The sequence below is a fragment of the Leptosomus discolor genome, chromosome 8, assembly GCF_034619465.1.
Source record: "Leptosomus discolor isolate bLepDis1 chromosome 8, bLepDis1.hap2, whole genome shotgun sequence".
Classification (NCBI taxonomy): domain Eukaryota; kingdom Metazoa; phylum Chordata; class Aves; order Leptosomiformes; family Leptosomidae; genus Leptosomus; species Leptosomus discolor.
The window spans coordinates 31,247,051-31,260,667 of record NC_141398.1 but is presented as its reverse complement, the minus strand read 5'-3'; the positions used below and the strand labels follow the sequence as shown (position 1 = coordinate 31,260,667).

The window sequence follows — 13,617 nt, the reverse complement described above, 5'->3', positions numbered from 1 at the left end:
ACCACAAACTTTTATTATCCACATCCCCTCCTCCAACCCTTCCCTGCCAATACCTTTTCTGATACATCTCACAGGGCTGGCCCATCTGCCGCATCTCTCTGATCAGCCCATCCAGGATATCCATTTGGTCATTTGCCTGTGCAAAACACTCTTCCAGATCTCTGTTCCCTCTAATTTGGACACCATCCCCATATTTCAATTCCTAAAACAAGCAAACAAACAAAACAAAATGAAAAAAAAAAAAAAAAAAAAAGGAAAGAGATGGCAGATTAAATATTCATCATCTAAGCTCCAGCTCGATTGTTTTAAAAAAGATGTTATGAGGACTGATTACTTTTAAGAAGCACAATAGATTTCAACTGCTATATCTCCAACTGCCAGTTTTAACTGGCAGAAGGCCAATTAACAGAGGAACCACAGTCATTGGAAAGTCCTTATTACAAATAAAATATGAAAGAAAATTATTAAAACATCGACCAAACCTTTCCATAAAGAACAGCACATCCTGACTGATGTTTATTTCAGCGAAGGCAAGGCTTCATAGGGTGTGCTAAGTTTTTAAGACCTTATGCTTTTGTGTTTAGAGGATGAGAAGCAAACACTGTCCTAGTGGGAGTTGGTGGATATTGCTCCTGATTTTTAAGAAGTTTTCCTGAGGTTCTAAGACTTTCCTCCCCTGCAAAAACAGTCTGCACCCTGTCTGCCTGGGACCAGCTCCATGCCCCATCACATTTGCATCCCACCTTATCATCCAAAGTCTAGGCAAATTCCCCATGCACCCTCTCAGTGCAGCAGACCAGCATGGTCATGGTGTTTCAAGCAGGAAGACACAGCTTTTTGATCTCATCCCACGCTGACATGGCCATGCTGAACAAAACATAACCCAGTTGTGATTTGATTTTGCAAATAACATGTTGATGGACCTCGGTACTTTGTCCCTCACAAAGAAAAGAAAAAAACAAAGCAAGCAATGCATGTTATGGCACCAAGCTGGAACTAAACATCACTTTCTTTTAACTTCACTAGAATAATATTAATCCTTAACAAGAGGCAATATTTACTCTGGCATTGAATTTTATACAAACATGCTCACACGTGCTGCATCTCTGAAAGGGAAACGAACTGCTAACCACAGAGTTCATTCCTGAAAGAGTTTTCTGTCCACAGAGGGTCCAAAATGTGCGCTAAATCACATCCGCTGCCAGAACTGCAAACGGGTTTTGCATTTGCATCTCAGTGGCCTCAACAGCAGGATGCACTCACCACCCTGCACCTCCTCTGACTTCAGCAGGAACAGAGGACATCCCACATTTGCCAGGTCAGTAAGAAACCCACCCCCAGGCACTATGCGTTTGTATCAGTGGAGCATATAGCAAAGATCATCTGTAGGCACTTGGGATGAAACAGCCAAGAAGATTTTAATCTAGTTTCAAATACTTCTTTAGGACTCGTTTGGAAAAATAAAAAAAAAAAGGTAGCGAAGGTTTTTCCTATGGTCATTCCGTTCATTATGGCCTAGAAAATGATGACAATATTCTACAGGACACATTAAGACAGTATAAGTGGTCATCATATTATTAACAGCTGTTTGCACTGACAGTGGTCTTCCTCTAAAACTGAAGAATAAGATGCAGTAGAATCTGTTTGAAGGGTGGGTTGGTTTTTTTAAAAATCAAGAAGTCCCCCTCTTCTTAATTGGATGCATATCAATCAGTTTTACTGAACACTGAGTGCAGATGGAAGAGGGAGACCTAGGAAGGAGGTATGCTATTCCACTCCCAGTTGCCTCACGCAAACAGTTGAAAGGGGAGAAAGGAGGTGAAGCAGCAGAGCCTTTGAGTCCACCAAACAACACAGCATTCATTCCCTGTAATATTCATAATCACTTTTGATAAAAAGAACAAAAAGCACTCACGGGTTGTACTATGAGCTCAGCTCGCATCAGGCAATCCGAACAGTTTTGCAAAAGCTCCTGGATGGTGTTCTGGCGTCTGGCCACTGTACAGGTCCCATTCTGACTGTGGAGGGGAAGAGGAAGAAGATGAAGTAAGTACAGAGTAACCGCACACTTTGAAGAGGGACGAGAAACACACATTCAGACCAGCTAAGGGAAGTTACATAGAATAATCCATCTCATTTAGCTTCACAGAGACACACATGCTTTATCTAGCCCTCCTGCATAACTACACTGTGAAGCTTTGATGTCGATTCCACAATGGCAGAGCCACTTCGTAATTCTTTAACAGCAGGTGTGGACTGACCACAGGATAGAGTAGAAGGTGTAAACCAGCATGCCATAATGAGAAAGTTTTTCTTCCAGTACAAGTATCTGTAGCTTCAATAGACAAAACTTTGGCAGTATTAGTGAGAATGAATTATTCACAACCCTTATTAAAGTAAGTACATTAGAACATAACCTTTGTGCGACATCGTCTTATGTGTTATCACACCAGCCATTGAATGTCAGAGCATAAAAGGAAAGCAGGATCTTCTGCTACACAAGTGCATGAGCACACAGGTCCATACAAGCGTACGAGGGGCCCTTTTGTCAGCAGAAATGCATGAAACTAGTGCAGTGTCTTAAGAAGGAATTGCAGGATGCACAAGCTACTACACACACAGATGTAGGGCCTGGAGTTAAAGGACATGCTTTCTTACAAATAAATAAAGTGGGAGTTTGGGGATTACAAGTAAAACTCCACAACTGAAAAAAATAGTGAGGGAAAAAGCCAAGACAGATAACAGGGTCATTATTGTTGTCTTGCACATAATCTACTGCACCCCTATCGCCAAGGTTGCTCTTCCAGCATTTGGGATTCAGCCACTAAAGTGAGCCACTGCTAGTTGAATGTGGGTGAGGTGCTTCAAGTGAGGAACCATTCCTTGCTGATGGAATCAGAGCTCCCAAGCAAGCCCAGGCAGCTCCCAAACCAAAGCACTTGCCAGTGAAACTAAAACAAACCACTACCAAGAGACAGTAAGAAACTAAGAAACTTCCAAACCTTGCCTTGTTTTCTAACTCCTGTGCTCACAGTAGGTAACCTTTCCCATTACAAATCACTGACGGCCCAAACCTTCCATACACCACCATCAAAAAGACTATTGGTGGTGTTGTATGGAAGAGTCAAGCTCAGAGCAAGCAAGTCATCTGGATCCAATGGAAATCTTTCCACTGACTTCAACAGACTCTGACCATCCTTAGCAAAAGGGATTGTGACAATGTAAAAAACTTGGCAGAGCTGTCCTTGAGAAAATCTCTGCAGTGGTGAGAAACATTCAATGGTCTATTTTTAAGAGCTCTTCTGTAGTGTGTGAAGTTGGTGCTCCAGCAGCCGGCCATTCTCCTGTCAGCTATTCTTGAGCAAGTGGAACAAGGTCGAGCAACTTTTCACCAGCTTCCCCCAATACCAGGGAACAGACCCTCAAAGACACAGAGACAGGACTGGAGAATCACTGGGTGACTTAAAACAAGCTGTACACATGCAACTCCTGGCTTGCACGGTGACCCTTTGGCTGCACAAACGCTGCGCCCTACTGTGCCATGCACCCCTGTATATCCTGGAAACAGCTTAAAGAAAACAATTGTGAAAAATAACATATAGGTCTGATTTTGTGCCAAGCTTCGAGTCAGCTTCCTTTTCTAAATCATTCCTTCTCCTTAGGCATTGCTGCTGTGTTTGGGTCTAGAAGTATCTGACTGCATCTAAAATTTACTTTAATTATATCCACAATTATTTTCATGAGTGAAACACAATAAAGAAGAGAGAGGAACCTTCCAAGCAATTTTCTCTTTTCAGAGCATCAGAAGAGCATTTTTTTTTCTTAAATCACTTTTTCAATCGTCTCCTGACAGCTATGAATTCCAGATATTCATTAAACCCAAAAGAACGATCAATGGGGACCAGACTTGTACTGTAATTAATCAGCTTATCTCCACTAGCTTCAGTGTAACATTACTGACCTGGAAGGCATTACTTCAGTTTACACTGAGAGGAGATCTAACTGACAGCTGTCATAGTTAGCATGCTAAGAAATTGTGAAGAAAAGTTATTTTCAAATAAATCAAACTACTAAAAAATTTTAAAAGACAGAAAAAGTACAATTACAAGTATTTTGTGTTAATCCCAATGATGTTAGAATACCACATCCAGAATTATTGTTCAAATAATAAAAAAGTTAGAAAACTGAAGATGGTTTCATATAGATGCACAAAGCTGTTTCAAAGGCAGAAACAGATACCTTGAAGTGGGATGCTTAAGTGCACCCTATTTAGATCTTCGAATAAAGATCTACAAGTTACTTGTTTACAGTTCACAGGAACCTTCACAAGAAGAAAGCAGCAAGTGTTTAAGGCTCTCCAATCTAGTAGATAAAGACATATCCAAAGTAATGGCAGAAGCTGGAGCAATACGAACTGAAACCAGAAAAAAAGCACAATATTTCATCAATGCTGCTTTGAACACCTTGGATGTCAGTTTTGCTGTTAAACAACTAGCTGTTTTGCTAGTCAAAATACTGAGATCAACACTAGGATAACAGGTGAAAAGGTAGTGGCATGTTAAAGGCAGCTGATGACACTGGGCAAGCTCATGGCTTTCCAATCCATCAGCCGACCAAACGGAGCTACCAGGTTATGGGGCATACCCAGAGACAGCAGATGCCAGTACATGAGCCGATGTTTGATGGCATAGCTCCACCAACTCCACAGACTCAATGACTTCACATCCAAAGAGGTTTTAGCTGCACAAACATATTCAAGAAGGGCATAAATCAATCTCAGTTTAGAAAATAAAGATACTTAGCAAGACAATACCTCAACATATATTGATTGATATATCAGATGGCACTAGCACAACCTCATATGGACACATCTTCAATACTTTTCGCCCATGTGACAGGAGAGTATTTCATGAGCAGTTTCAAAGGCCCTCTGTTAATATTCCTCTTACTGAAGCCAACAGGCCTTTATGGGAAGGAGTAGATCAAAGCAGAAACCCCAATGCAGAGTAAGCAGACATCCAACCTTGAGGCAGAAGGATACAGCCAGCCAAAGCAAAACCATATCCAAGAAAATGGCATTAGGAAAAAAAAAAATACTGGACTAAAGAAATTGAGGCAAAACCTAATCCATGAATATGCTAACATAGAGGCAAGAATGAAGCTGGATTTTCAAAGTACAACCACGTAACCTAGATCATATATAAAAACACATTTATGTTCCTCAGAAAGATGTAAGAACCCAACAATCCTCACAGGACACAGATTAAACAGATTACTATAGATGGTATTTTGTCAGTGTCTCTTTTGCTTCATCTGATTATGTTTACATGAAACTGAATGAGTTTAAAGTAATATTTGGCCATTGTAACAACTACTGCTGCTACGATCACAATTTGATTTGATTTTAACTCTGGCAACATCTAAAGCTCCAATCTGTGAATAGTATCCTGCTGCACCAAACACCGTAGACACACCACACAGTGAAAATATGGACAGATTTTCTAAATGTTTTACTGCACTCCTGTAAATACAGCATACATTTTCAACGATTCCAGCAGAAAGGGAAAGAACTGGAGCTTGGTCTTTTAGCAGGACTTGCAACACAAGAGTACAGGGAATCCTACTAATAAACATAAGCACTTGCAATAATCTGACTGCTGTACTGCTTTGGCGTTGTAAATGCTGCAGAACAGCGCTGAGTGAAACAGCCTAGACTGCTTCAGACCTTAACTCCCTATTTGTCCCTACAACTCAAAATTTTAGACCGTGACACTTATTTTGAAAGCAACTCACGAATTTCAAAAAGATACTATTAAGCAGAGTTCTTTATTAAAATTACTTAGTTTTAATAGTCATTAACTATTAAAACAACAAAGGAAAACAAAGGGGTGTAGCATCTCTTTTTTTAAATTATTAGAATATTTCAAAAGACATAAGAATCACTTTTATTTGGGATCTTAAAATGTATCCCTGTATCTCTCTCCTGCCAGAAGAGCCCTAGGAAAGGCACAGCATCTTCTCATTGCTGTCATTCTGTACAGGAGCCACCCTGCTTGCTGCATGTCAAGGCAGAATACACAGCTCCCTTGCTATACTGCACTCTTGGTCTCCCAGAGAAATGAGAGAGCAGCCCAATCCCTACTGAAACCAGGATTTGGGCAGGATGGTAGCTCATCTCCCTGCTGCAGTATATGCCACCTGAGCTAAACTCAGCTGATACCTTACTAGTGAATCCTCAGTTTCTGAACTAGGATTGCACTTAACTGTTAAGCAGTACTGCTGACCCTCACAAGACCCCCAGCTCTACAGGAAAGCAGGAACTATTCCTGCTTTTCATAAACGGGACTGAGAAATGCGCCCGCATCCCTGGAACACAGCAGGGCTGACTACTGCTGCCACCGGCTTGTTCAAGCAGCTGAAAGATTTCCTAAGTGATACGTTTTGAATAACTGATATCTCCTCTGCAAACACTTGGCTTGCACCCTTACAGGCCCAGCCAAGTCGTCATTACTGCAGAACCCAAGGGGCAAGGAAGAAAACCAGCTACCTTCTGTTTTCTCATTTGCTTCCTGCTGCTGAAGACCTGCACACCCCCAGCATAAACGCCCGCAATGTGGAGGCTGCTCTGGTTTCTGCCTTTTTTAGTACACATCAAGAGGCTGCTGTGTTATCCTGGGGGCAACTAGCGTCTAGAGAAGCAGGTCAAAGGAGACTCGCAGAAGCACATCCAGCACCTTTGCAGAGCATTCCAGCAGCTTCACAGCTCCTTGAAGCACAAAGGGCACACTCTTGGCCCAAAGATCCGACTTAAACCAAATCAGAATAATCCTTGTTAAATTTCCCGACTCCTCCACAAAACATTTAGCCTTTTAAAAATTCAAAGCATTTTTTTTTTATTCAAAAAATCAAGGAAGCTTTAAAAAAAAGTCTTTTTGCAGATCCAAAGTATCGAGCGACTCCATAACTCAACAATGAGAGCAAAACAGCAGCACTTCTTTTTCTTCCCCACCCCCCCACATCCACACAAACTTGTTTGAACAAGCAATAGATTCATCAAGGGATTACCTGATATGCCCAGGGTAGGCAAGTTAGAAGAAAAACCTGACCTGGAATCTGCATTCCCAGCACACAGCATGCACACACCATGGGACTAAACCACCACCTATCCACCACCACCTGTCAGTTGCATGTGTGTGCCCCTGAAAACACACAGGCATACACTGGCAAACAGTGGCGAATCACAGTATCTATAAAAATATAACCAGAAATTAAAATACTATAAACCAGCTTCCCCCTCCTCAAAGAAGAACGCAAGTATCAAAAACCATTGGCAGATTCGTAACTGGGTTCTTCCCATACATCTTTGCTCTTACTAGGATGTTTTGGCACACCACAACCTCGAGAAACTAGTCCTGTCTGCCAAGTATACACATAGACTAAGGCATGATGACAGGAAACGTCAAGAAAAGTCTGCATCTTGCACGACCGGGCTCCACATACCATTAGAAATGCACAAAAACTTACAAGTCGCTGGTGAAATCTTAAGACCCCTGAAGGCCAAGTGCCTTCAGAGCAGGTAGAGTTTCACAAGAGATCCTGCCACACTTATTTGCAGAAAATCTTCACGTTTTTTCCCACTGATATTAATGGCCAGGAGCAACGGCATCGTTCTAAAGGCCATACCTGCCCAGTGCAGCGGGCTGCATACACACTGCCTCTCCCACCTCTGGCTCTGGGAGAGGGAGGTGCCAAACGCAGGGTCCAGCCTGGACCATGGAAATACACCTCGGCCGGAAAGCAGCCGCTCCAAATGCCAGCCAATCTCTCATCTGACAGCGGCTTTCACATTTGTAGTTATCTAGCTCGAAATCTCACACACGTACCTATGAAAAGGTGAGTTGCGATAGGTACAACCTGGTTTTTGTCTCATGGCGTGGCAGTGTCACCAGCTGTTGATGAAATCCGTTCCTCGGCCAGCTCAAGCACAGCACAGGCTCTGCCGGCGTGGCAGGTATTCAGCAGCAATTCAGATACATTCCTCCCTCTCTGTCTGCCCATATTCTTGTTTGTTCTTGAGCAGTTTTTCCCACCCCCCATGCAACACTGTGGCAGAGGAGGCTGAAGCCGATATTACCACGCCAGCCCAACCCCCATTCGGCTTGGCCAGGACCCTGCAGATCCCTGTGAGACTGATGGGAAGGGCAAAAACAGGGCTTTGAATCCATTTTCTCCAAGTTTGCTTTATCTGTCAGTCCCTGAAGGTAATATCGAGGCATGGGATGTGAATTTCTAACTTATTTTCTTAAAAGGACAGAAGTTGCATTAACTCTTAAGCAGAATTGTGTAAATTAATTTATTTTCATATCACATGGTGACTATAAATTCTAGGCTATTTTTTCCCTTAATCTCAGCAATAACAAAACCGCACAACTTTATGCTTTTTCTTCCTTCTCTCACAGCATGTATCAGATTTTACCTCTCCATAGCAAAGACATTGATAAATATTTGACTGATGAATTGGCAGTTGAGGAGCATGTGACTCATCATCAAGCTGAGTATCTGTACTCAGGGCCAAGCTCATCCTGAGTTCCCAAGCCAGAAGAAACCGGGAATGTTGTAAAAGCACCTTGCTGAGCCCTAAGGGTAGGGAGCGTCTTACATTGCTCTGTGAGTAATGTAATGCTCAGCACAGACTCGTTTGGCAGAATACGCCCGAAAATTTACAAGACTGGAGCTTAAGCTGAATCCTACTGCATTTAAAATTATGGTACAGTAACCTTCCCTATTGCAAAAAGTAGCCTCAGTTTCCTAAGCTCAGTAACTGCCTCTAAACTCTGGCACTGAAGATGTCAGGCTGAATGCAATTATTAAAACCAACTCCATTGATGATGGCCCTGATCCTACAAGCCAAACATGCACAGGATTTAGTGGATTTTCTGCACGCAGCTCATGTGCAAAATTAGGCACAACTCCTTTTTTCATTAACTGGCAACAAAACGCTCATTTTGTATTTTGGAACACATTTTAATTCAAATCAGCACTGATTTAAAATAAACCTATGTCACTCAGTAGGGTGCAAACACATATATTGTTTTGCAAAAAAAACTTACAGTATTTTGAATGGTCAGATATTTTCACATAAAAAAATTATGTGTAAATACATACACACACATATATGTATGTATTTTGATCTGTTTAACAAGGGGGTTTAGTTCCATGTAGAAGCCTTGCAATAAAGTGAAGAGGAACTTTCATTGCAACCTCCTTGCCAGATATGCCTTCCCAAAAAGGAAACATGAATATTATGTTACAAAGAGTAAATTAAAGAATGTTGATATAAGGTTGTTAACTTCTTGATCATGTCTGTCCTTTCTGCTCTTGCTAGGCCACCACTGAATACTAAAGAAAGAGGAACCTAACAAACTACAGACTGGTTTAAAACACGTAACAAAAGCCAAAGAATGCTAAACTAAAGGAAGTTATTTCTCCTCTAGTGAAAGTCAGGAGTAACAGGGAAGTCACTCTAGTGAATCCAACACAGTTGCACCAGAGTAAAGTCTGGAAATGGCCAGGAAGCAGCATGTTCTAACACTAATTTTTCATGTCTGTCTCTTGTAAACAGTAAAGGTATTTGCAGTGGAGCACCACTAGCAAACCAAATCCTCACAAATGCAACGCAGCAACGGCATCTTGGAGTTCCAGTATGTGCACTCTCCCAAGGTAAAGTACTGAATTGTCCTAATTATACAGCAATAAATAGGTATTCTTATGCTACTGTAATAGTAAGTAGACATATTACAGCTGCAATTCATCAAAACTAACCTACCTGTGGACACACCAAACCAAAAGTCAAATGAAGAACTAAAACTAAGAACCCAGCAAAGTAATAAACAAAAAATAGGTAGAATGCAAGTTTGGTCTTTTATTCATCATTCCTCTAGCAACAGGTCCAACACACCTAAACAGAGCTCTCTGCTCTCTAGGGCAATCCTAATTCTCTACAGCCACTTATAGATCTGCTTGATCTAATAAAGCCTGCCTGTTCTCACCTGCTGTTCATTTACTATATATGTTTAATTCTCATCCTTCTGCAATCTATTATGATGTACCATCTGTAAAATTAGGGCTTAAATTCTAACACAAATTATGTGACAGCACTTCCGAATCAATTTCTAAGTCGGTGGCATCAATAATTAGACCAATAGGTTTAATAGAGCCATTCCGCATGTAAAAAAGAGTAATCACCAGCAGTGTTTTGTATAGGTGCCTCATCACAGACCAGTGTTCCCTTCAGCAACTGTAGCTGCTGCCTGCTTTTCAGTCCTCTGAATTCACAGCCAAGGGGATTAATGGAGAAGTCTTCATGACCACTGCACTTGTTTTTCATACTCTCAGAGCACCACTTTGCCCCAAAAAGTCTTTGCCAGAAGTGAGCTGCACAGAATGCTAGTACAGCTGCATCCACGAAAGCAGGTGTTCTCCAAACCAGGATTCACAGCTGGCACCCTGCCTACAAGATCTTGACTGCTCTCGCAGCAACAGGGCAAGTAGAAAGCTAAAAAGGTAGGGGGGAGGAAAGGAGACTGATGTTGCTTGTCATGCATCTTTGCTCCCCAGCCACTAAATGTCAGGGATTGCTGCATAGAAGATCACAGCCTTAAACTCCCAGGCCTCGCGCAAGCTAGAAACAAACTCAAAAATGAATAAGAAAACAATTCCCACTAGTTAAAATCGTTTTATAGCCCTAGTTATCCAACTGCTGGGGAGGACAGTGAGAGCCGAGCCTGGGTGTATGAGGTACAAAGCAATTTACCTTGGTACAGCTTGTTTTGTATCACCAAGCAAAGCAGGAGTTTATCAGCAGACAACTGTTGGGTCAGCACAGCCAGCACAGATGCGTTTATACCCCAGAGTGCAAAGGAGAGACACCGAGGTTACCATTCTGCTTTTTCCTCTTACTCTCTGCACAGAGAGCCCCCACCAAAAGTGACTTTAAAAAAAGGAATACAACAAAAGATCTTTGCTTGCATCTAAGAGACTTTTAGAAGTTAGTCTCCTCAGAGAGAGGACTTGCAAGCTTACACACCCAGGAAATCAAACGGCAAGGGCTCAGGGCAGCTCTCCTAAGGCGGACCCAAGGGAACGGGGCTGGGGGCCGGCGGGGCCCGCTCCCCGTGACCCCGGCCCGCACCTACCCGTATCCATCGGAGGCGTAGTCCCCCCCGTAGGTCTTCTGGTAGTAGTAGGTCTTGTGGGTGTGGGTGTGGGTGCCGCCGCCGCCCCCCACCACATGGGAGCTCATCTCGTAGCGCAGGTCGGTGCCGGAGTCGGCCCGCGCCATCCGGCCCAAGGTGTTGATCCGCGGGTGGGAGCCGCCGTTGATGCTCATGGCGGCGGGGGAGCGCGGGGGGCCGCCGCCGCCCGGGGGAGGGGGGAGAGGGGACGAGGTGGGAAGCGACAGGAACGCTGACGCAGACCCGACGGGGAGAAAGGCATTCACCCCCGGGAGGGCTCGCCGCGGTGCTGCCTCTCCCTCGCAGCCCGCCGGGGAAGGGCCGAGAGCCGCGGATCAGCGCGGCCCGTAGGTGAGGGGAGGGGAAGGCAGGGGCGCGGTGTGCGCGGGCGGGCGGTCCAGGCTGCTGGCGGCGGTAAGAGCGGAGGTCCCGTCCCGTCCCGTCGCGTCGCGTCGCGTCGCGTCCCGTCCCGTCCCGTCCCCTCCCCGCCGGCAGAGGAAAGGCGAAGCCACACCTTTCCACGGCGGTTTTAAGCGGCGCTCCTGGGCGTGGAGCCGCCACCGCCGCCTCGACTGCGTCCTCCGCGCCTCCTCGGCGGCCGCCTCAGGTTTCAACGCGGCCCCGGCCCCCGCCCCGCCGCGCCCGGCCTCCCCGCGGCGGCGGTGTCGCTCCCCGGTGGCCGACCGGGCACTGCCAAGCCTCTCTCAGCCTGGCACCGGTGTTTCCACCGTCCTTGGTGCGTAGACTGCCCTCCTAAGCCGGCAGTGGAGGTTGGAGACCATTAAAAACTTTCCCCTGGCCTGCATCGTATCCACTGGCTTGGGCTCTCTGATGGCAGAGGCCTAGGGGCATGGGGCAGCTCACCTGGGGGCCGGGAGCACTGGGGTGAGGGTGGCTGGGGCAGGGGTGCCCTCCAGGCCAGACACCCTTGTGCCACTCCAAAAAGCAACCGGCACCTGAACGAGGCAGCACCGGTTAAATCAGCACCATTACATTAAGATTGGGTCTGGTCCGCTGGCAGCAGCCCTCTCCCCCTGTGCATCACAGGGCCGGCGTGCTCGTCATGTTTGTTTCACCAGCTTCAAAATACATTGGGTCCCGTATTTGGGAAGTCTGTCGATACTCCAAGCCCAGTGTGTTTCTGAAACAGACCTGAAACTTGTGCACCAGTGCACAAAATGTCTGAGTTGTGTCATGCGCTGACTGCGTTTCTATGTGAGAAAGAGGATATCCAGAAATGGGTGTTTAAACTGGCTTTTTCCCTTAGTTTTTCTTGATTCCTGCCTTCTGGTGCTCTGAAAGTTAAGCTTTGCTCTTAAAAAATAAAAAAGCCAGATCCTAGAGACAAAATCGTTTTAATACATTTGTGTGCAGGGTGTTGGTGAAGGCAGTTTGCTGCAGGATGCGCAGCGGTGCCTTCATTACCAGCCATTGACCACTGAGTCAGCCTGAAGTGTCGATCAGGAACAATTTCTCAGCTCCGCTCAGTGGTACTGCCTCAGCTGGTCTGGCTGCTTGTCCATGGTGTTAGGAAACAAAGAGAAGATGGCCAGATTTTAAGAAGGAGTAGTCGCTCGTGAATAACCTGCCAAGCTTTTCTGAAATAATCCCAAGGCTTTCATCCCAAAGCGCAGTATGGGAGCCAGCCATATCAGTCATCTGATGCTCTGCAACAGCGCTTGTGCTGTAAGTTTTTTAAACTTGTGGGAGATCACCAGCAGCCCACAACATGCATAAATTCTCAGGCCCATTTCTGTCTCCCCTGCACCAATCATTGTCCTGGTATTTTAAGTCCAAGTGATAGACCGCAGGATGGTAAATAACAACTACACAAACATACCGAAGGACAAGGCTTTCCGAACTATTCAAGAGAAAACCGAATGAGAGCAATTCTCAATGCCACTGAAACTGCTGGGGCTCTGTGGGAACACAACTGTACAGGTTACATGAGAACCTGCCCTGCTGCTGGAGGTGATGGTGGGCACAACGTAGCGGAGGCATAAGAGCTCCTCCAAGGAAACGTGGGGTTGCTTGGTCCCGAAAGGCATCCCAACAGCACCGCCCAGAGCTGTATGGAGCGCTACAAAGAGGCAGAATGCAAGTTGGCTATTATCTGTGAAGTCATACAGCAACTTCTGTATTGTAATATATATGCTGTATTACATATAACGTGAATCATTGTATATCAGTGCATATATATATTTATACACACACACATGCATACATACATATATGTGTGTGGATATACATGTGGATTTGGGGTGGTTTTTTGAATACAGATTACATGTGCACAATTTGGCATTACTTTCCAAAGTCATTAGGGAGCAGAATACAAAAGCAGTCAGGATGAGTATGAAAAACAAATACCTAGGCTTAATGCTGT

General features: G+C 44.7%; 1 protein-coding gene across 1 annotated transcript in view; it reads right to left on the bottom strand.

The window, feature by feature from the left end:
- Positions 1–11,389, bottom strand: part of DSP (desmoplakin) — a 38,841-nt gene extending 27,452 nt beyond the window's left edge. Inside the window, exons 1-3 of the mRNA XM_009953406.2 lie at positions 11,196–11,389; positions 1,916–2,018; positions 54–202 (exon numbers count right to left, since the gene is read on the bottom strand). Of these exons, the coding sequence (XP_009951708.2) occupies positions 54–202; positions 1,916–2,018; positions 11,196–11,389 (446 nt within the window). The remainder of the gene's footprint in view (positions 1–53; positions 203–1,915; positions 2,019–11,195) is intronic.
- Between the last annotated feature and the right edge of the window lie 2,228 nt (positions 11,390–13,617).